Source organism: Colossoma macropomum, unplaced genomic scaffold (assembly GCF_904425465.1).
Source record: "Colossoma macropomum unplaced genomic scaffold, Colossoma_macropomum, whole genome shotgun sequence".
Lineage (NCBI taxonomy): Eukaryota > Metazoa > Chordata > Actinopteri > Characiformes > Serrasalmidae > Colossoma > Colossoma macropomum.
Genome location: NW_023495761.1, coordinates 1,315,037 through 1,339,917, shown reverse-complemented (window position 1 = coordinate 1,339,917; position 24,881 = coordinate 1,315,037). Strand labels below are relative to the sequence as shown.

The 24,881-nt window shown below is 37.9% G+C and overlaps 1 protein-coding gene across 1 annotated transcript in view; it reads right to left on the bottom strand.

Annotated features, from left to right (window-relative positions):
- Positions 1-24,881, bottom strand: part of mcoln1a (mucolipin 1a) — a 29,458-nt gene that overhangs the window by 2,915 nt on the left and 1,662 nt on the right. Inside the window, exons 2-14 of the mRNA XM_036563414.1 lie at positions 12,590-12,831; positions 11,587-11,751; positions 8,252-8,408; positions 7,311-7,392; positions 7,111-7,207; positions 5,176-5,275; positions 4,363-4,469; positions 3,956-4,105; positions 3,029-3,130; positions 2,370-2,492; positions 2,086-2,202; positions 1,069-1,158; positions 634-764 (exon numbers count right to left, since the gene is read on the bottom strand). Of these exons, the coding sequence (XP_036419307.1) occupies positions 634-764; positions 1,069-1,158; positions 2,086-2,202; positions 2,370-2,492; positions 3,029-3,130; positions 3,956-4,105; positions 4,363-4,469; positions 5,176-5,275; positions 7,111-7,207; positions 7,311-7,392; positions 8,252-8,408; positions 11,587-11,751; positions 12,590-12,831 (1,663 nt within the window). The remainder of the gene's footprint in view (positions 1-633; positions 765-1,068; positions 1,159-2,085; positions 2,203-2,369; positions 2,493-3,028; positions 3,131-3,955; positions 4,106-4,362; positions 4,470-5,175; positions 5,276-7,110; positions 7,208-7,310; positions 7,393-8,251; positions 8,409-11,586; positions 11,752-12,589; positions 12,832-24,881) is intronic.

Genomic DNA, 24,881 nt, shown 5'->3' with positions numbered 1-24,881 from the left:
TGTTAACTTACTGTCATACAGAAAATCAACAAAACATGAAACCTGACCAAACTTTTGCATACGACTGTATTAAAGTAAACACACTATATAATTTACTATAATATTCTATAATAAAAAATAAACAAAACTTGTCCAAATAGACATTTTATTTTACTCCTATACTATTTTACAGTATCCCATATATCAGGTATGATACATACATAGCCTGTTAAATGCACTTGCTTTTTATTTTGATAACATGGTAGCAGTTCTAGAGTTTTATGTGAGTTTTATGATCATGTTTTGTGTCCATTTTAAACAAGCTGCAATAAAGTTTTTTGTTTACTTTGTATTAGAGAGGAGTGAAGGCTTTGCTTGCTTCCTTTTCTTGGACTGAAAAACCTGACTAGATCAAGCCTAATCTACATTTTAAATGAATGCTTTGTTATAGGCTAAAGCTGCCTGTTACAGTGAAAGGCCGCTAGTCACCATTATGCAAGTAAGATCATGCTAACTAATCTCTACTGGCTTATGAATTTAGCTTTAATTCAATTTTAGCATCTTTTAACAAATCCAGCTAAGCTCCTCAACTAAGTTCTAATCTAAATAAAAATAAAAGGATAATTCATAGTCCACTTTTGCCTGTAGTCAGACCTGTCGCAGCAGCAGAAGAATGAGCATGGTGAGGTTTCCAGGCCACGGAATTTTCCAGAGTTGGGCGTGTCCTTGCACTCAGCAACGAACGCGTGTAGATCCGTGATGTGCATGGGCTCATGAGTTTGGTGCTATTTGACAAAAACACATAAGATGCACAGATGCAGATGCAGGAGAGTAAAATAATAGCATGAACACTGTAGCATAATTATAATGTAAATGTACATTCTATTCACTACACTTCTTCTATATATATATATATATATATATATATATATATATATATATATATATATATATATATATATATATAGAGAGAGAGAGAGAGAGAGAGAGAGAGACAGTAAAACATTGTATTTTTCAACTCCACTCAAAATATTCCTCCATCCACACCCTCCTTCTTCTTTTCTGATCTCTTCTGTCCTTCCATCTTACCTTAATGGTCTCATAAGCGCCAGTGATGAGGGCAATGAAGAGCGAGAGCACCATGTAGATGAACAGAGAGATGAAGGTATAAAGGTACACCTATGAAAAAACAAACACCAAACATAAAAACTCAAGGTACATGTCCACTTGCACTTTTTCTTGCTACATTCCACCACAGTGGATGCCTGTGCTCACTGCTGGCGGCCATTGCTATATAGTTATTGCTATGGAAATAAACAAACTATACTGAACATATCTGGGCTGTTTAAAAGTAACATACAAGCTCGCAATGAGAATAAAATCCAGATTTCTGCTTATGTTTTTATACTTTTCAGAATGTATCAGTCATCCATAAAAGTTAGATAGTTAGCTCAATCAAGCTTACTAGCAACTTAGATACCTTAGCAAGTGGCCTTAGAGCTCTGCATGGTTTAAATTTTGCCTTCCCAATCGAACCATGTAAACTTCATACAAAGGTTCCCCCTTCAAATCCTCTCTGTCAACAGTTATATATACAACCAGATATGTCATTATCATGTTAAACCATTATGGATTCAAAGAATAGAAAGAGCGCCACTGGCATTCTGCCTACTGTAATAGGTGAACTTTATGAGCTAGTTCGTATTTAGGAGCTGTTGTTTTTGTTTGTTTGTTTTAATTAAGACAAACCAAATGTGTAGATTTATGGTTTGACTTTTTCCTACATATCCAGCTATTCCCTCTTCTCTATTTCTAAAACCACCAGAGCACACTGTATGGGTCTTGCAACTCGCTGAAAGTGCTGACTTACAAATACTTCCTCATGTATAATCCTAAGCTTTTACAGTCAGTCACAGATGTGTTCTGGCTGCCTCTCAGCAACCGCAAGGCTGACCACACTGAAAGTGAAATTGTGGATGTGTAATTTAATATATAAGGCCTACATTTGTGTTGTGCTATACATGCATATTTATAAGTCTAACTATAGACGTGTGTTGCCTGCGTGTACTTTGTTCATGCATGTGTGTGAGCAGAGTATAAACATACCTGGCTGAAGACCCACACCAGTGTGCTGCTCTCCTGCATGCCGCTAAAGGTGACAAACATGTCATCTCCATTTATCAGAGAGAACAGGCACTCCGACACCATGGACAAAGAGCGGAACTAACAGAAAGAAGGGGAAAAAAGAATAAAAAAGAAATAACATAAAAGAACCAGACTACAATAACCTCAACACCCTTTTCCTATTATGGATGAGAGGGGAATATCAACCTACATATAGCAATAAAATAATGTCCTAAATTTCAAATACGAGGGCTTTTACTCCATACCTTGACATGATAGGGCCCCAAAACAATCCACCCGCAGAAGCAGTAGCCCAGGTAGATGACTGCCACGCAGCAGCAGAAACGGATCACGTTTGGAAACGCAGCCCGCAACGTCACTATCAGAATCTGGAACATGAAAGCAAATCTCCACTCTTCAGCAATCAAAAACTACTTTAAAACAGATTTTAGAAGATAAACAGGCTCTTTTTTTATTTGGGAAGAATTTAAATGACATTTGGGCTATTGGACTTATGCTTAATCTAGGGTTAATATCTAGATATGCCCTTCTACATTTCAGAGCACCGGCATTGTATTTCAAAACAAAAACCTACAATGACTACTTGTGGCTTCAGAGTAGGAAAGTGGATTTTGTGACTCCCATGTATGTATATATACATACATACATACACACACACATACACACACACATACACACATACACACACACATACACACACACATACATACACACATACACACACACATACACACTTGATCTCAATTTTTAAAAAAAATATTTCTCAATATAATTTTAATATAACTTCATTCTTGATGCTATATGGCTTTCTCGGTCATTTTTAGACTCTTCTATGGCTCTGTTCTTATTTACAGCTGTCGATGGGTTTTAATGTAATTCTTTAAAAAAATTTTACTTTACTCACATTGTACTTCTGGAAGAAGCTGAGGTAGCGAATGACCCCCACCCAAACCAAAAGTGTCGAGGTTCCCAAAAGAATCCCACATACGTCATAAGACGCGATATTCTGTGGGGAGTGCCAAAGACAGAAAAACAGCATTAGAGCTGAGATAACGTCAATTAAAAACGATCCAATTTTCTGCATGAATTATTATTTTCGGCTATTTAAAAAATATATTAATATAACCTCGAAAACTATAATACAAAATTTCAAGTAAGATTAGAAAAAAGAAATTAAAACAGAAGACTAAAAGTAACCTGTGAAATGGAAATAAATTTCCAACTGCTACTGCAGTCAGTTGACATGAAAGGTTGCCTCATCTTCTGATGACATTGACAGCCATTTTGCCAGTATACTGAGTAACAACAAGCTAATGGCATTCAAATGGCCTTTGGAGGTACATTAGAACCATTCATGCTGGACTAGATTGAACTTTGGGGGGGTACTTTAATAAGTGATTGCCAAAGAGATGTGATTTTGGCCCAGCATGAATATGTCTGTATGACATGTCTGTAGAGGAAGAGTACCGCTAAAACAGAGTGACTTGACACAGTTCTATTGTCCTCACTTCAGGCCTTCTGCACACGACAACATTTTCAGCAAAAAGGTAACTGTTAATAAATTTCACAACCATCATGTATTGAGGACATGTACTTCTGGGTTATTACATTTCAACCTGGGCTATATGTGGTAATTTGGATAAATTACAATCCCCTATGAATTGGCCTGTTAAATCTCCAGCAAATTACATTACATAACTCTGTGTGAAAACTAATGCTGCTCTAACAGTGCTATTGGCAGACATCCCCTCATGAAGATGTGGGTGAAAAGGCTCTTGTTATTTTCCTTAATTTGTGCTCCGAACAGTGAGGTCAGTATTGTTTGATGCACCTTTGACTCGATGCCGATCTTGATGAAGGAGCCGGTGATGGTGAGCAGGTCACTGATGATGAGGAGGATGTACCAGCCATTAATGAACTCCATTCGGTCTCCCCAAGACACTCTACGATTTAGGGTGTCCTTAAAGAACTGCACAAACTCCTGCAGCAAAGGGGAAGCATTGAAGTTGTACTGGGGTGGTCAGTATGTTGATATGTTATTGTTATCGTATTTTAGAGGAGTTACGATACACTTTTCCAAGTATATCATGAGTATTATCAGTACTTCTAGAACAATGAACAACTGTATGTGTCATAAAAAGGCAGCTGCAGACCTATTAAGTGCCTTGTTTTATTGGAACAGTTCCAGAGTTTAACTATAGTAGTACTGCTTTGGTGAAGAACATGAATCTCTCTTACAAGCTGAAGGAGGATTCCTCTGACGATGGAGCGGCTACACAGCAGCAGAGACAGTGCACACACCACTGCTACCATCACATCAAACGCCACCCGAGTATAGTTCTCCGCTAAAGAAAGAGAGAAAAAGAGTGGTCACACCAGAAGGATCACAGGAAGGTCTTGTGGGAATATATCACATGATAGTTTTAGGCATTTGGGGTACAATAGACAAATCATATGACTGAAAAAGCTAGAAAAAATGGAGAATGAAAAACAGAAATCACTGGCAGCCGGTTTCCCACACACACATTACCCCTGCAAAAAGATGTGTCAAGTCCAACATGGCGAAACATTAACCTTTGACTGGTCTTAACAACAAATCATTGAACAAATTGATAAACTAATATGGGACAGCTTTTCCTTTGATTTTTTAAAATGTTGAAGTCTTGTGGAGAAAAAAAGAGTCACTATTGTTCCACTCAAAACAGTTGAAAAACATGGCCAAGCTGGTTTGTGTTTAATGTGAAACCAACTATAAGCTGTAGGGTTCAAATCTGGACTCTGACCATTAAAAGACTAAAAGGGTGGATCATTTTTGAAAATCCTTTGTCCAGTCTTAGATTTAAACTAGGTCTGGGAAAACGGCCATTTACGTTTAACCGCATCACTCCCTGTAATAAACTGAATCCAGGCAATTCACGGAGCATGTAATGCAATAGTTGACATTATATATTATAACAATCATGCAACAGTTGAAAATACCTTTTTAAAAAGTGCGCGTAAATTGGATTAAACTTAACTAAATCTAACAAATGAATTAAATCGTAATCTCACCATGGCCGGACACGCTGTGGCCTCTGCATTCCTTAATAGTGACTTCATTATCCAGACTGACCTTCACTTTGCCGCTGTGAGCCTTGTTGTCCAGCACTATCTGCTCAGACAGCCAGGAAACAACATTGATCACATAGACTCATTTAGTTTTCTACTCGCGTCTCAGAACACAAGAATCACAAGAGCTCACTGACCAAACAAACATACATCAATATTTGAACTTTGGCAGGTGAAGCAATGTGAATGCGGGAAAACATTCTAGAACTGTGTTAATGGATGGAGTACATTCTAGAACCATGTGAAGAGGGCAGAGCATTCTAGAACAGCGTGAATGGGGCAGAAGATTCTAGAACAGTGAGAATGGAGAACATTCCTGAACAGTGTGGATGGGGCAGAGCATTGTGCAACAGTGTGTATGGGTGAGAAAATCCTAGAACTTTGTGAATGCGAAAGAACATTCTAGAACTATGCAAAAGATGGAGAACATCCTACAGCAGTGCAAACGGGGCAGAGAATTCAAGAACACTGTGAATGGGTTTAAAACGTTCTACAACAGTGTGAACGGAGCAGAGCATCCCAGAACAGTGTGGATGGGAGAGAACAGTTTAGAGTCTCCTGAGTTTATTCGTACTCAGCATTTGGGTTCATTGATATTTGACTGCTGTGCTCTGGCCTTTATGTTTTTATATGTCAAATTATAGAACTGTACTTTGAAGAGATAAAAAGATTTTCCCCTTACCCTAAATATAGGTGACAAGCCAGACATGTTTTACACCCAAAGTATGCTCTTTCAGTTCTGTGCTAGAACTACGAGGCTAATGTAGCAAGCAAGTAATAGGAGCTTACAGCAGAGAACATGTAGTGAGGAGAAATGCCACTCAGTAATGTCTTCTGTGTTTGTCAGATGCTAGATGGCCAAAATGAATGGGTTCTTTGGTTCTTTTGTTCCAATGGAGCATTTAGTTTGTAAATGCTTAGACATTAATAGAGCAAAATGAACGTAGACCAGCATAAAATATTTCAACACTGCTGTCATATTTCTACAGTGCTACAGGACTTTAGTGTCAGTGAGGGTGAACCGCTTCCCTCAGATAAAGATATTGGTAAGTTTTCTTTCATTTTTAATGGAATATATCCCATCTACCTTCCAAAATTAAAGAAAAGGTCTTGCACAAATGGTTAAAAAGAAGTCAATTTTTAGCCGTTTAGCTCCATTCACCCCCGTTCATTTAGGACTCGCTCGTGGACGTGTTTTACAGACATGTGTTTCTGATATATGTTGAGAAATAGCAAGTGGTCCTTTTAAACTGGCTCTGCTTATGTACCACCAACTGCATGCCATCTATAAGAACAGACAAAAAGTATGTAACGTATTTCGCCAATAATAATATTAATAATAATAATAATAATAATAATAATAATAATGTTAATTTGGAAGCATTTTTTTTTGTACATAACTATGTCACAGTGTCAGGAAGCACATAAGCAACTCTATTTGACATTACTTAAGAACACAACATACTATATGACAAGCGTGTGGTTATTTAGGTGTGCAGGTTGCATGACATCAACTGGTAGGACCTAAGCTTCCATTATTTGTTTACCACATTTGTCTTATATTTCCAGTGCAATGAAGCAAACACCTAACATGTCTTGGCTGATTAACCACATCTGAGGCAAGTGGAAGATTGGGTCAATTAGATTTTTGACAAACTATCGCTTTAAAGAGAAGTCCAAAGCATAAGGGTTAAAGGTTAAAAAGAAATTTTCTGGGAAGAGGGCTGTTCATGGAGTAATTGGGTACAAAACCTGGTTAATGTCTGGTGAAATCAACCCCCCAAAAACTAAACTGTACAAAAATCACTGATATTTTTATGACTATCCAAATAGTTGGGTCATACAATGTGGGGGGTGACCACATACTGTAATACTCACCGTGATTACAAAAGTGTAGCAGTCCGGTATCTCATTGTTTATGATGGTCTGAAGATTTATAGCCTTAAGCTGAAACTGTATCGTCACATTGATGAGCCTGAGAAAGTCAGGATTGGCAAACAGTTGAAGAAAAGAAAGGATGTAAGAAACACTCTCACTTTTCACAGTGTGGATGTCTTCAGGAACAGATTCAAACTTACTTATGAAATTTGAGGGTAAAGTTTTTGTAGTCACTTCCTAAACCTTCTGGAGGTGTGGCAAGCGGGGTGACCCCTACGCAGTCTACGGCGAGAGACAGAAGGAGAAAAAGAGACAAAGGGAGAAGGGGGAAAGTGGGGCGGGGGGAGATGGAGAGACAAACCTCAGATTTTTCTCTGATCACAGCTGGTCACTGTAGGACTCATTTTACAACCATTTGTTTTGAAGTGCACCAGTAGGATGTGGTACTTTTTCTATACTTCTATGAAGAAGTAATTCTCACCTACAGTATTTATGGCTGTGCTTTGAACGCAGTATGAAACAGGTGTGCAAATCACTCCCTCACAATAATACGATTTAATTATTAACATTATTCATGCTATCATGAAATTTGAGTAAATTTTTTAAACACAATTCAGAATTATTTTAAAAAATACACAAAAGAGACAGGAGGAGCTACTTACACACTAGTGTAAATTTAGCTTTAAAGACAATACACCAAGCTTGTTTGATTTTTAACCACAGAAATTTGTTTTGGCAAAAACAGCTATCATCAATATCTGTCAAATTCAGCTAGAATTATGCACTAAACTTACTGGATCCATAAAAATGGAATCTGAAGCTGCGGAGAAACAACCAAAGGCTAAAATTTATAAATGTAGGTTGTCAAATAGGTTATAACAGGTTAAGTTAAACACCAATAACAGTTACAGTTAATGTTTATTTCATGACAGCAAAGAGGAGCAGAGTTTCACAAATTTGTACAAAAATGCTGGGCTTGCAATACACAGGAATCTAGTTTCACTGGCACTAGTTTATTTGCAGAAAGCCTTGTATTTGAAAAGTGGTGATCAAATTTCAAATCAAATCTAGTGTACATTCCATCATGTGGAATAAGGAAAAATCCATCAGGTGGTATTAATGAGTTAAAAAAAAGTTTTACCTGTCATAATGTGGGGGTCTATGAAGAAGGTGTCGTTGGCAGGGTCTATCCAGCCCTTTTTATAATACTGCTGGCAGAGAGACAAAGCGCTGCCATTGACTCCCACCCCATACACGTACGCATAGCGGCCCACTGTGGTGTCCGGCAAGGCCAGGTACTGACGGAAGGAAAGAAGAGGTAAAGAGGAATTGAGGAGAGGGAGGAGTACAAAAGAAAAGAGCAAAAGGACAAAGTGTGAAACATCTGATAACCCCCAAAGTTTTAGATCAGTTTTAGGTCAAGCTGGTTAGTTTTGCCCCGACATTGGGCAAATTATGATGACAAGCAAAAGAACTTTCTGAAACTGCCCAGAGATAATCATCATGCGGGCTGTACATAGTTCAAACCTGTCTCTCCTGATGAGTCTCTTAAAAACAAAGGTGCCTCAAACGTTCTTCGAACTGATGCTATAGAAGAACCACATTAAACAGACGTTGATGACGATGAAGTGTCAAAAATTAATACATAAACAATCTGAATAAGAATAAAAACGTGAAATAGTGACTGAAAGCGCTGCTTCTTTTCTTCGCTCTTCTGCACCTGTCAGCATAGACACATTTGAACAGCAGCAGATCAACAGTGAAACTCAAACACTGTCCGCTGCAGCTACGTTCTATATGGTCTTAACATCAATAAAACTGAATAACTGAATATATTAGTATATAGCTAATAATATATTGGTAATAAACTTTTTCACCTCTCATTTTGAAAGCTGCTACTGCAAACTCTCGTGTTTGTTAGACCTGCTGAGATTTATGGCTTTTTCATCTCTTTAAATGATGAACACTAAAGCAACTTGTGTTATGATAATACACTTCATGCATCTAGACAGAAGTTCCAAAGTCACATCCACATGCTCAACATATTCTTTAAAAAAAGAAAAGTTTTTTAGTAGCATTGAACTGTGTATTCTTGGTCACCATCAGTGACAACACTCATCACACCACTTCTTACTGCAACATAACAGTGACAGACATGATACTGGCTGGGTAAAAGATAGGAAATAGTAACAGTATGTCAGATAAAATAGTCATTAAAGCTATAACATAGTTAAAAATATGGAGTTTTACAGGGCAAGTAAAAAATAACACTCTCAATTTTGATGTTCCACTCACTGACATTCAGTACTATATAGTCTCGAACCGTCTGAGATGATATAATCTCATATGATTGATCATAAAAGTCTTGCACACAATATATCATAATAGCAGCAATGGCATTAATAATACTATAGAAATACAACATAACAGGAATACTTGATTTGATGGAGTTTGTCTCTGGATTTCTTAATCAATTAAAGGACCATCGGCAACACATTCTAGAAGTGATGTTCTAGAAGATTTCAGTGCATGTCCAACTTTATGATTTGCTTGATGATTGGTGAGGGCAGTTGGAGGGAGATAGTATACTGCCTACTGGTTCAAGAACATTTCAAAAACATTTTAGAGGTGGCGTAAAAACCACTCTACTTTGATGGATGGCGGTAGCTGCCACCTTCTGTGATTTGTTGCTAAAAACTGACAGTAACAGAAACAAGCGATGAGTCACATGACTTTATGCTACTCACATTGACATTATTTATTTAACAAAAGCATTTCTATCCTAATTTAAAGCATTACATAATCTTTGCAACAAAGCTTTAGTCTTTTTTGATTTTTCCATCAAGTCTTCTTTTGTTCAATATGTCAAAATACACATTACAAATAAGTGGATGGAAACCTAACTAGTGTTCAGACCCCAATTCACCAATGGCACAGTGTAACTTCATTTATAAGCAACTGTGTATTTCTCGCTCATTGTAAACAGAATGGGGATAGAACCCTCTTTCTTCAGATGACTCAAATATCCCAAAGCATGATAAGTGTGTGTATATATCACAAAAACTGTTGGCAACACCTGCAGTGAGGCAATTTAAGATCACATCTGCTCCAGACAGAAAGATTTTAATAGACTTAAGTGTTAAGTCCATTCTGACTCATCACTGGCAAATTATGGCTTGCTTTGTCTATACTTATCCAGCGCTGACGACAGGTAGCAAGTGGAAAAGAGAGCTAGCTATTATGCGAATGAGCAATTTCCCTGTTTTCCTTTAAGTTACATAACAATCATCGCATACAGACGCTTCAGCACCGAAGTCCTACAATCACACATAATATTTTCCACATCATGCAGTACATCATATGACTACGGTAATTGCAGTCTCTTTGTTATGTAGCAGATCTCACAGCCCATTTTTAGCCAGTAAGGCACATTACAGGTGGCCAAGTCATGAAGTTCATAAACAACTTAGCTGCCTAAGACCCCTTTAACACACCAATCCATCCACCATAAGATTTAAGCCTTCCATTATCTTAATCAGCACTGCACTATATTGCACTATTCCCTACTCAACAACTACTTCTGAAGCTCAAAAACACTTAAAAAAAAATAGCTGATGAGTTAAGTCTGCTGTCTAAGAAGCTGTCAAAAATCGGTGCAGTGCTTTTACATGAGGAAACATTTAAAGAGGTATTTCACCATTTTTCCAAACTTCTTCCTTGAGATATAAAAAAAGTCACTCACACTAGTAAAATGCACCACCCTACGGAAACTCACAGCTGTAGTGAAAGGAACCAGACATCAAACGGGTTTAATACTTACAAAGGCTACCCCACAGAAAGCTGTTACATGAAATGGAAACAAATATGCAGCCGGAGGCCTGAAAGATTGATTTGCAATAGTTTTGAGACAAATTTTATTATTTTTTCCCAGCTTTACCAATATATTACCATTATCTACATTACCAGTGGGTTCATTTTGTCATTCCGGACTGTAAATAAAATGGAAATGGTCCTATTTGCATTGTTCACATTGCAACCCCTGGTTCCCATCAAGTTTCTCCACAATGCATTCAAACACAAGTCATTCAAACCCCTCTGAATGACTTTCATGTCGCTCAATGTCAGCCTCCACTGAAACCTTGGATAACTGCAGACAAGACAGGGACAATTTTAACAACTCATTGACCATGCATGGCAGGACTTAGAGAGACATATTCGTATGCAGCAGCGTTGATGTTTGCAGTTATGTCCAGAAAGAGGATGTGTGATGACATGCCGTGTACTTCACTGCCATGTCAATGGCGACCCATTTGCTAACATTGCCACTTAAGTAGTCTTTCTGCCTCTCAGTGGGTATAACCGCGTTGACTACTGCCAACAGTGATATCATACTCATACCCTCTATTACTATGTGCGAAGGCTATTAATACACCAAGCCCATGGCCTGCTGAATATGTAAACGTTAGTAGTGTTTACCTGCTTTATTGCATAGTAGATGCAGTCATAGACATCACTCTGCGTGTACACTGCCAGTGCATCACTTGCGCCGTCGTAGCCTTTGAGGAACAGATGTTTAAACGAGGCTGTGTTCTCTTCTTTAAATGTCACAACCATCTGGTTACTTAGACCAAACATCACCAGCTAGAGAGAGATAAAGAGAAGCATTCAGTTATTTCTGAAGAAAGCATGAAAAATGAAACACAGCATGTACATCACATATTACGTTACAGTGATCACGGTTTCAGTGTCAAGGCGAAAGAAAAAGTGAAAGAAAAATAGCATTAGCCTAAAATTATGCTTCAGACTCAAACTCATATTAGCACTGTTTGCTTGAACAGTCTCAGTTCGTTTGGATGGTCATCATCTAATCATTATGTGAAGGCTGACACATCACCAAATTTAACTACCAGCGGCTTGTGTTCAGGTGGTCACTGGACACTAGCAAATTTATTGTGTGAATAACACATATTAGAGGCCGAAAGATATATCAGTTGGCTGGTATTAATCGGCCAACAATGCTGACACACCACTGAGCATCTGTGCTGGTACCTGTACAGGCAAAAATATCACAGCTAAAAAGCCAGTAATTACAGACAGTTGCAGCATCATCAGCATTCACACTGCTACATAGTACAATACTACATAGATTGGTTTGGCATAATTTGGCTACTCCAGTGCTCTAACAAAATAAGCCCCAAAAGTCACACACTTCGAAAAAAAAAGGCCAGTCATTTGAGCATGGAGTTTTATATAGTGACCACCTCTTATTTTACTCTAAAAGGATGCACCCAGATGGCTATTTTTGATCACTGGCAGCAGTTTCCGTGAAAAACGGCCAATGAGAAACTCTCAGAAAGGCACGGATAATACGGTTTTAAATTTCAACTGTTTCAAATGTATATGTCCTAAAATTCTTATACCCTTGCTTAAGAGTAAAGCAAGAAAATAAACTGTTTCAAACTGCAGATCAGTCTTGTACCTGTACTGTGACTATAATGATCTTTATGAGCTGCAGGGCCAGTTTATATGGCTTCCGGCCTTTGGCATGGAACTTATCACAAGGGCTCATGAAGAAATATTTCAGCTTCCTGCGCAAGGCTTCCTCTTCTTGGTCCACGGTCACCCAGGTTCCTGTCGCAGGGGGCAACCTTCGGTTGCTGTGGTCATTGTTGCAGTCATGGGAACCATAGCGAGTCACTGGAGACAGCAACTTTTCCCTTTCTGGAAAAAAACAGAGAGCAGAGAATGTGCAAAATAATTCAAGAAAGACAGGTCATCAGCACAAAAAAAGAGCTGATAAGAATCAGCTGAGCGGTGATCTAATCTCCTTCAACATGCTACAAACCATATCAGAAACCACAGTCATCACCTTTAACCAACAACACAACAGAGATATTGTAGTTGGCTTGGTGATTTATCTTTTATCCAATTATGCTAATGTTGCTAATAATGAATTAACATTAGCAGGAACCTGTTTATTGTCCCAACAAGCTCATTGTAACAGGTTCCCTCCAGTTTTCATAAATGATGAGCCACATTATTTTAGGGTGAAGTATTCCTTAAATACCTCAGCTTCCAGTTCAGTAGACCTAAAGATGCAGAGGTCAGTCATAGTACTGTAAGTAAGTAAACCCTCAGAGGCGTGAAGCAGGCATGAATTCACATCATTCTGCCTCACCTACCCCACTAATGCTTTTACAGCCCATTTGAGAGCAACAGAGTATGCTTGAACGAAGGAGCCCTCCATCTGGTTGATTCTGACTGTTCTTTGCTAAGATCAACAGGAGGTAAAAATAACAAAAACAAAGCATGGAAAAAGACTGACAATGTACCTGTGAAAAATGGTACCTTTTATTCATGTGAATACTCAAGAAAACATCATATATTGTACTATAGGGATCCTTAAATGATGACACAGCAGAGATATTGTAGTGGGCTGGGTTTTATCTGTACTATATTACATATATACTAATGTAATATAGGGATATAAAAATATCTAGTATACAAAATTTTCAAATGTAAAAATGGAACAAAATGCTTTGTATATTGTTTTTATTACCTATATTCCCCCTACTGTTTAAACAGTTTGCCCATGCACGGGTGAATGTAGTGCATTTAAAATCAGAATTGAACCAAAATAATCAAATCAACTCATGGTGAAATCTGAGATTTGATGACCGGCTGATTTAGGAATGTGCAATATAGTTGTGAAATATTAAATAACAATACTTTTTTTGAGAATATTTGTGGATTTTGTTAGTTCTTAAAGACTGACCAACTGCAAGTTTCATGAAAAAGAGAGCATAACTGGTCCTGTTTAACTGAATTTAGTGTAAAATATTGAATAAAAATAATTGTATTCATAGATTTTTTTTAACGTTGCACTACTGGTTCTTTTTCGCATGTTCCAACATCAAACCACAGTAAAACTAATTTGTGAAAATATCTTCAGGTATTGTTATACTTCTGCCATATCACTTACCCCTACACTGAATAGTCTCCAAAAGAATTTAACCCTGAGATCGAATATTTCCACCCGTATTGCACTGTAACATTCTGTAGCTGTTCTAGAACAAAAACATGTTCTGGCCCCTGAGGCACCATGGTGACGCAGAATGTCTGAAATATCTGTCAAAGCTCTTATCCGTTGCTCAAGGCAATCTAGGTGACTCATCAGTTTCAGACGTAGGAGAAAGTCTGATTTTTTGGTACTGTCTGAATTTCAATTATAACCAATGTTTAGTAGCTAAACTGCTAAAGTAATACATCGCACAAAATGATCAAACACCACTGGCTGCTCTAGAAATCCAGATGCCTGCACATTTGTGGATTTACTTTGCTACAAACATTACTCTTTGCCTCAGTATGCTTGGAGGAGAACACTAAGCACTTGACTTCACACAATACAATAGAGATATTGATATAATACTGTGATTGTGATTACACTGCTTCATTTGTGTGATTGTGATATGTCTGGTGAACCGAGTATGCGACATGGTTAAAAATTAGCCTGCATTATTGTGACCAAATTCAATCATCTGGAACTGATTGGTCACGTTTTTTCTTTATGTGTGGGCTCGTTTGCATATGGCAGGCTTCAAAAGTTTAAACACTCCTGGTCAAATTACATTTTTTGTTGTTTTTCTATGTGAAAATAAGTCAACACATCCTCTACAGAGAACACATTTAAATTTGGCATTTTTCTTTTCAATTTTAGTGCATACTATGTATTTGTTAAGTTTAACACATTGGAAAAATAAATGGAAAAATAAAATGTAAAATAGTTAATTTTAGCAATTAAATAGTAATTGTACATTACAATGCACAGAAGGGTGTTCCCTGTAGAAGCTGTGTTAACTTATTATCACTTAGAAAAATTAAGAAAACATGTCAGAGATTTGACCAACCAACATTTGCATATGACTGTAATTGGAAAAAATAAATTATCACGATTAATAATGTTATAAATGATGACAATGTTAATACCATAGACATACTGCCCACACCTACCAAAGACCAATTTTAAATATAATATTTACAGTGTAATATAACCATTTTTATGTACTATATTCTATATAAAAAAAACCCTAAACAACATGTAAAGGTTTACTTACTGTTATTTACAGTTAATCCTAGGGAATTTCACATTAGGATAATCCTTAAACCTGTGCCATGGCACGAGCCGAGCATGTCGGCAGAGCACACTGTCTTACGCCTAGTATCTGGAACATATTACGCACTTTCTCGGTACAGCCTCTGGCATACAAGGTACTCGGTACTCCCTCTGGCATACAAGGGCATTCCAGCTTTAAAATTCGCAGGAATTTGATGCGGAGCAAATTACATCATGACACATCGCAATAGTAAACGGCAAATGCCATCATACGCGTAAGTGTTAAAGAAATAACACTTTGCTACAGCTCACTGAAGACTAAGTAAAACCTGCAGTCTACAATGGTATTGTCAGGTGAAAAATGTCAGCTAAAATGTGTTCGGAATTCGATTTCGAGGTCAAATAAATCACGATAAATCACCAAAGTGAGCAGTGAACACCCGCATGTACACACGGTCACTGGATGGAGCGATAGAGGAAGAGCACTCAGCATGGCTCATTAAAGGCGAAATAAATCACTACCCGAGGTGACAGCAGCCGCTCCGGTCCAGAAGAAAAATGGAAGTGAAAGAGAAAAAGAAACAGAGAAGAAAATAAAACAAATCGGTCAGCAAAGCAAACAAGATTAAAGGTCGACAGAAAAGACCACAGAAGGGAATGTGCCTATAAAGCGCTTTTATGGTGTTGGTGTGCTGACGCAGTTCGCAGTGACCGTATCTTGAGTCAGCAGAGCTTAGAATCATTTTCAAAACCGGTACATCTGCCCAGGGTATAACGCTACACCAATTTCATTATAATACACAGTGACATGTTTGCACCAAGGTTTCAATACAAAAGGAAAAAAAAAACATTAACTTTGCATTTTTTTGTGTCATTTTCTTAGATGACAAATAAATTTAAATATATTAAAAGTGTGAATGGTTTCGGGGGCAGGAGGGTTTCTTTTCCTACTTTCATTTGACTTTGTTTTTAATGGAACAGTGAAACCACCCCAATTCATGTCAGAATATCTGATATCACAGATATTTTATAGTGCAAAACCTAAACGTGTTCACAGCTCGTATTATATCTCGTATTGCTGAAAACTTAGTCATATGTAGGGCTGGATATTGATCAAACATTTTTGACACATTTTTAATAAAGAAGTATCAATGCCAATTCCTGAATAACACTTTTTCCTGATACCTTCTTTTAAATTACAAACCAAAAGTGGGTGTGGCTTAAACCAGAAATGAATGTGAAGTGTGGGAAAACCACAATGGATTACAGGCTAATCAAGAAGCACTGATGTGAATATGCATATGAAGTGATATTTAGTTAGTCAATCATCAGTCTAGATTTTGGTAGCAGCATGCTAATTGGCTCAAGGATGGTGATAAGACTGACTAATGAAATAGAAATTGTAAATTTTACAGCAGAACTGAAGCAGTTTGGTCAGTACCATAAAAGTATTGCATTTTGATTATCAGCCCTTTTAATATGCGTATTCTAACACCTCTAACGTCTCAGGGCGCAGCCACTTGGGGAGGGTGGGATTCTGAGGTAGCCTAGGGCCCTCCACTTTGAAGTAAGGCCCCCCAGATTTCTGAGTGGTGAAAAAAATTCTTAGATACCAATGTAAACAAATAATACTGTCAAAAAAGGACAAGAATGTCAGTGTTCAATCGTTCACGCAAGACATCTGCTCCCAGTGCTGTAAAAGGTATGATTTGGTTAATTAGCCTCTACCTACTCTGGTATGCTGTAAGCTATTATAGTAACTAATGCTGGCATTTAAATGCAAGTAAGCAATGGTACTTTGAGGCTAATATGGTAATAGGTGGGAAATAGAATAACTAAGCTAACATACAATGAAGTAACTAACCCCGTCCCCTGGCTATGCTACTGTCTGTGTGACATCATGTTCAGCCCTTCAGCAGCATATCAGTAGATTCCTCAATGACTGAACAATGCCAAAACTAAGAGGCTCAACACTGTTGAAAACACTGAAAGAATAAGACTTCTGTTTTCAAACAGGAAGTCAACCCATACCAGCTTTTTTTAATCAGAAGGATCATGAAGTCAGCTGCTTCAGTGACAGGACTTACGTATGTGTTTCTTGATGTCGTGTCAACAGGACAAAATTCCCGTAAACATGGACGGATACTGACCGAGTGATACTGATCTTGAAGAAAATCATAGACGATACGGGTGTATTTAGGCTGCGTTGAGCCACCATGTCTAAAACGGAACGATAGAGTCAGTCAAACAGGGTTAAATAAGTGAAAAAATCTCATCCGTCCAGCTTTGTGAGCAGTGAGGTAAGTCTTCGGACACTACCACACACGCTCCAGCTGTCAGAGAGAGATGCAGAAGTGTAACTATCAGTCTTATCCAAAGTGTCATCTGGATCTGTCACTCCACACCGGGCCACCCGCAGCCACACTACCCAAACAAACAGCGCACACACATGCACACCATGGACACATCACTGAAACAATACAGTACACAATACACACATGCAAAAGAACAACACAGACACAGACACACATGCAACATAGTATTTTAGCTTACTATACACTACTAGTTTACAGCAAAAGGTTCATCAAAAACTAAATTAATTTACATACATTTTACCCTAAACATCTGACATCTGAAGATTGCTTCTCTAGTTCTGCACTGGAACCAAAAGTCTAGCACAACTAACAAGTAATAGAAATTTACTTGGTATCTGCCATAAATCAGCCTCCTGCAAACTGCCTGACATACTGTTATAAAATAACAGGAAGATTCAAAGTAGCATGTGCACACCATCTTAGCATGTTTTTCTCCTCCTGACTCAGTAATGCTACTTCTCTCATTTTCTAACAAAAAAAATCTTACATACTGCTGCTTTAACAAAAATACAAAGTTCCAAATCCAGCTTTAAGATGGTTGCTACTATTACGTTTAGCAATATGATGTACATTTGTCTATTTTTATACATAACAGTTTCATACAGTGTCAGGAACCACATAAGCATGCTTCATTAGGATTACTTAAAACTGATTTTCCATCAAGCTATTGCTTTATCACACTCGCACTTGTTCTCTCTAGCCTGTCCATCACACAAAGCAGAAACAGAGTTTGAAATACATGTCCCAGTGCAATGGGCCCTGGCTGTTCACGTTGGGTTCGGGTGTGGTTGCATATGGATGTCATTTCCCCAAAAATGTGTCAGGCTCGGGTCAGGTTCAAGTTTCATGTTGAGGTTCTCACAGCTTCCCACTTTTTTTCTCTCTACTTTCATTCCATTACAGTAAATGTAATCAGGGACATTGGCCACTTGTTAGTTTAGGAATTTGAGGTCTTTACAGCCCATGTTCATGAGAAAATGGTTGCACAATAAATATTACGGGATACTACAGTGCATAACGAAACATTTATCCAGAGTTTGGCATATTGTTCGAAAGCACTGCTTGATTTATTATTTTTTAAATTTTATTTGTTCATAGTGATGGTACTGATCCGATACCAGGTATCAGTATTAGACCAATATAGCAGAAAATGTGGAAAATGCGGATATCAGAAGGGGAAAAAGAATGAAATGAATTAAAAGAAGAGTTGAAATAAGAATTAAATTTAATTCTGCATTCATCTTATCCTGAAAAACACACTCTCACATATTGTTAGTTGGTTCATTTTTTCTTATATGGTAGTAGAGAGTCTGGACCTGTTAACACCTTGCATCAACATTCGTTTTCCATGACTGGATCATGTTTGGATTCCTCTTGACCAGGTGCGGCATGAAAAGCCAGGTGTAAACACTACCAGTTTGCACTTTCATGATTGGATGACTCAAATCACATTTAGAGATGGTTAGAGATGGATCTTGACCACATTTAACACAGGTGTAAATGGAATGTGTTTTCAGTATCCATATACAATTACATGAGTGGAAATTAATGCCGACTAGCAGGTGAGAGGATCAACAAGAAAAAAAAATGATGGAGGAAACACTAGGCTGGAGTCATCCCGAAACCGAGAGCCATCTTGCACTCTGGGTGAATGAAAGTGTCCAAGCCAAGCTTGTTGACTCATATCACAATGGGGAAAAAAGTAAACAAAAGTACAACAGAAACAGTGCATGTACTGACGTGCTTTTCACATGGCTAAGAAATATTGGATCACATCTGGTCACAAAAGTGTACATGGAAGATAACCAAAGCATATCCCAGGGCTTGTACACTTTTTAAACAATGGAATTCCATGACTTTTCCATGACATAAAATGAAATTTCCAAGGCAAACATTTAGCATAATGCTGGGCGATATAACATCTACAGTGGTGTGAAAAAGTGTTTGCCCCCTTCCTGATTTCTTATTCCTTTGCGTGTTTGTCACACTTAAATGTTTCAGATCACCAAACAAATTTAAATAGTAGACAAAGATAACACAAGTAAACACAAAATGCAGTTTATAAATGAAGGTCTTTATTATTAAGGGAAAAAGAAATCCACACCTACAGGGCCCCTGTGTGAAAAAGTTATTGCCCCCCGTTAAAACATAAATCACTTTTTAGATCTTTGGAAAGCTGAGTTCAATTTCCCTAGCCACACCCAGGCCACACCTGTTCTCAATCAAAAAATCACTTAAATAGGACCTGCCTGACAAAGTGAAGTAGACCAAAAGATCCTCAAAAGCTAGACATCATGCTGCGATCCACAGAAATTCAGGAACAAATGAGAAACAAAGTAATTGAGATCTATCAGTCTGGAAAAGGTTATAAAGCCTTTTCTAAAGCTTTGGGACTCCAGCGAACCACAGTGAGAGCCATTATCCACAAATGGCGAAAACACGGACCAGTGGTGAACCTTCCCAGGAGTGGCCGGACGACCAAAATTACCCCAAGAGTGCAGTGATGACTCATCCAAGAGGTCACAAAAGACCCCACAACAACATCCAAAGAACTGCAGGCCTCACTTGCCTCAGTTAAGGTCAGTGTTCATGACTCCACCATAAGAAAGAGACTGGGCAAAAATGGCCTGCATGGCAGAGTTCCAAGACGAAAACCTCTGCTGAGCAAAAAGAACACAAAGGCTCATCTCAGTTTTGCCAGAAAACATCTTGATGATCCCCAAGACTTCTGGGAGAATACTCTGTGGACTAACAAGACAAAAGTTGAACTTTTTGGAAGGTATATGTCCCATTACATCTGGCAAAGAAGTAACACGGCATTTCAGAAAAGGAACATCATACCAACAGTAAAATATGGTGGTGGTAGTGTGATGGTCTGGGGCTGTTTTGCTGCTTCAGGACCTGGAAGACTTGCTGTGGTAAATGGAACCATGAATTCTGCTGTCTACCAAAAAATCCTGAAGGAGAATGTCCGGCCATCTGTTTGTGACCTCAAGCTAAAGCGCACTTGGGTTCTGCAGCAGGACAATGATCCAAAACACACCTGCAAGTCCACCTCTGAATGGCTTAAGAAAAACAAAATTAAGACTTTGAAGTGGCCTAGTCAAAGTCCTGACCTGAATCTAATTGAGATGCTGTGGCATGACCTTAAAAAGGTGGTTCATGCTTGGAAACCCTCCAATGTGACTGAATTACAACAATTCTGCAAAGATGACTGAGCCAAAATTCCTCCACAGCGCTGTAAAAGACTCACTGCCAGTTATCACAAACGCTTGATTGCAGTTGTTGCTGCTACGGGTGGCCCAACCAGTTATTAGGTTTAGGGGGCAATCACTTTTTCACACAGGGCCCTGTAGATTTGGATTTCTTTTTCCCTTAATAATAAAGACCTTCATTTATAAACTGCATTTTGTGTTTACTTGTGTTATCTTTGTCTAATATTTAAATTTGTTTGGTGATCTGAAACATTTAAGTGTGACAAACATGCAAAAGAATAAGAAAAATCAGGAAGGGGGCAAACACTTTTTCACACCACTGTATATGAGTATACTGTGATACTGACATACTATTTCCTGTTTTTCTGATCATTTTAGCCATATAGGACCATTTAATTTTGTGCACTTTACTCATCGTATGCAGTCCTTGATGATTTACATTTAACTCATTTGCTTAAAATCCATAAAAATAAGGAAACGAAGCATGAGCTCATTAACTTTATTAATGTTAAACTTTAATATCACTTGACGAGCACCAGTATGATGCTGTGATATGTTTGAAAATACCACAATATTCAATTTTATCAGTAACCAGCCAGCACTAATTTAACATATAGACAGCAGTTACGAGAGGAAAAAAGACCTATGTTATCTATACATTAATTTCATATTTAAATATTATCAGCTAGGTGGTTGAAATGCAGTTTAAATGGAATGACTGCAGGTGAAATTTAAATCTGACCCTTGCACAAAAATCTGCACCAGGTTTAACACTCTGACCTCAAAAACAGATCTGTCATTTTGCTCAGTATCATACAAGCACATGTAGAGGTGAACTGGCTATGCAAATCTCCCTTCAAATTCATTCAGTTTGAACAAAGTGGCGTACAGTCTGCGCAAAGTTACAAATTTTGGAGGTGCATGACAACACTCTGCGGTTGAGTCATTTCTGGTGCATGCACCATCACGCCACTTACAACACTTGAAGTATACAGTATACTCACAGTGAAGGAGCTAGTCATGGAGGTCTTGATGAGAAGCAGCAACGGTGTGTTTTAATTCTTATGTTGGGCTTGGCAAATTGTGTTCTCCAGTGTTCGAATGTCAAAACATCTTCCACAACACACACGTCCTGAGTGTCACACCTCAGCCAGCCGAGATTCATATTAACAACATGTTCGTAAAGCTAGTCCACATGCAGATACATTAGTCTTGGGTCTCGGTGCTTTTTCCAATCTAGACTCTTTAGTGATTCAAATGTGACGAAATGAACAGCATGGGGGACAAAAGTCCGAGAAATTCCATGATTTTTCCAGCACTTATTATCTTCCATGACTTTTCCAGGCCTGGAAAACCAAATTTCCATATTCCATGACTTTTCCATGACTTTCATGACCGTACAAACCCTGATATCCAGATATGATCCAGATATGAAATACACGTCGATGGAAGGTGTAAACAGGCTCTTTGAGTAGTTCTGAGCATGATAGCATACTTTTAGATGTTCATCTTAAGTGCTTCGATTAAAAACAGCTAATTTTAAAGCTTAGTAGTTCATCAGATCAGTATCAGAATTGGTCAATCCTTAAGATTTTAGTATTGGTATCAAAAGAAATAGTGGCATGGTGCCACCTCTACTTGTATGTGATCTGATGACAGCTCTTACTACCTCGCACTGACTTATCAGGTTTAATTCAGCACCTTGGGTGAGAACGGGCTAGCCTGGGTCAGTTTGGGACTGAATTTTACTGTACTTGGATCTTAATGACGTGGTTTGGGTCAGGTTCAGACACGATTTGAACTTCAGGCCTGATTAAAGTTACAAGTAGAAACACTCTCTCTCTGTACCAAGACCAGGCTTACGTGTTTACAGTACACTGGCTGTGTCTGGACACTGTGGTCAGAAAATGAACCCACAGAGTTACTTAGTCACTCTAGCCAAAGGCTTTGTTTTTACAGTAAGCACTTTCCATTATTTAAACCTCAGCTAAACAAGAATAAACTGGAGCAAAAACTCAAAAAGACAACTACGTGCTGGATCACTGGACGTAGTAGTGATCATGTTAAGCTTTTTAAGCAGAAATTCAGGTTTTTATTTGTGTATGATATGCTTCAGATTACTAAACACAGGGCGATACTTGGATACTCGGAAGGTTAAGTCACTCTGAGGAAGAATTTTGCCTACATCCACTTAAATTAAAGAAAGCACTAACAAACCAATGTCAGTATAAAAGCTATTTGAAAGCTTTTCATACTCACACAGCAAGCAAATAAGCACTAGCTAACTGTGAACAGCCAATGTTGTTTCCAACCTCAAACAGATGAAGTTGCACAAATGCTTTATAAAAGGAAGTAGGAAGCTGGAAAATTACGAGTTTCCAGTTGACATGAATACAGCAAATGAGACCAAAGTGTGCAGTGTAAGCATGTTTGGATTCATATAAAAACAAAATGGTTTCCATAAACATGCATGTGCAACTTAATAAAAGGGTCAACAGAAAGCAAAAACCAAAAGCAAAGTACATCAAAAGCAACGCACCTTTGGCCTGTGCGTCACATAAAACACGTGTATGACATAAATCATTGTGTGAGCTATACAGGGCTAATCATATCATATCATAAGAAATCACAGTAGAACTGTTATGCAAAAAAAGGCAACAAAAACAGACCACTGAGCAGCAATCTGGGTCTAAGGCTAATCTAGAATGAGCATTGAATAAGCTCATTTTAAACCTAATTAAGAATATCTGAATCTAGTTCCAGAAACACAGATTTTGTCTTGGACTACTTTCCACCACCAGTGGGATTTTTCTGTTGAAAATCCTTTTCAGCAGTGAGATTAACATCCAGAAACCAGGCCCAAAAGGCAGTAAATCGGCCCTGTTGCTTGACCTTCCACCTTCTAAACCGTCCACCATGACGAAGCAGTTTAAAAGAGACTCTGGTGAACAGGAACATAAATGAGGGTCTAAACAGCTTTGTACTGTCATAGCGAGAAGTGAAACATGATGCCACTAAGGGCGGGCAATGTGACGGAATGTTATCACTGTTGTGATAAATACATATTTATGCTTTTCTGAGTATATCGTAGGCATCATCAGTACTTCTACAACACTGAACAACTGCATTTATCATAAAAAGACAGATTAAATAACAAAACCAGTATGATAGTAGAAGTAAAAATTAGTTGACTGGATATCAGTCCATTATAACACAATCTTATTATTTTTTCAAATAATTTTTACTTATTGCTTGATTTTTCCTCACGCTCCTTCTTAAATACATTATATTTGTGAACATGAATGAATAAAAAAATCATTGCACACATTATTTTTCACGTGGCACTACTAATTTGCCTTACATATTTTGTGTTCAGAAAATATGTAAGAAAACTGTTGAAAATAATGATTGGCATCTGATTGGTGTCTAGGTTTAACCGATATTTAAAACCAATATTTCGCTGTTGTCAGAAGAAAACCTCGTATCTCCAAAATGGTAACTTTACAGGAGAAGGAAAAACCTATTTTACTTTTAATGTAAGTCAATGAAACCAGATATTTTACCAAGTAATTTTGGGCCGTTTCTTTCTGACAGCAGCGATTTGATGATGCATTTATTGTAGATAAGAAATGCAGAATGTTTGGGCGATGCAGGGCTACTGTGCTAAACTGTCTAGATTTTATTCATTTTACTGCTCTCCTAAGCCTCTATAAATAAATGCATTTCTGCATTATGCTAATCCAAGAGATTCTAGACCCAATTTCTATATTTTATAAAATGGAGGCACTGACAGCCACAGATATGGGCATGCAAAATATCGGACATCTGCATCAGATCAGAATTCCCATTCACAATAAAGTGTACATCTATTCAAGTATTGTGAGGTTATATTTTTATTATATCACCCACAATTAGACACCACTGAGGCAGCAGCAAAAACACCTGTATCAGCACAATGCAGTCATTTATAAGAAGCTCTTCAAAAAGTGGCAACAAGCGTGATGTAAGCCATTGTTTGTGCTGTACAGTGTCCCCATTTCTTTGATTTAACCGATGGGGTCAATGAAT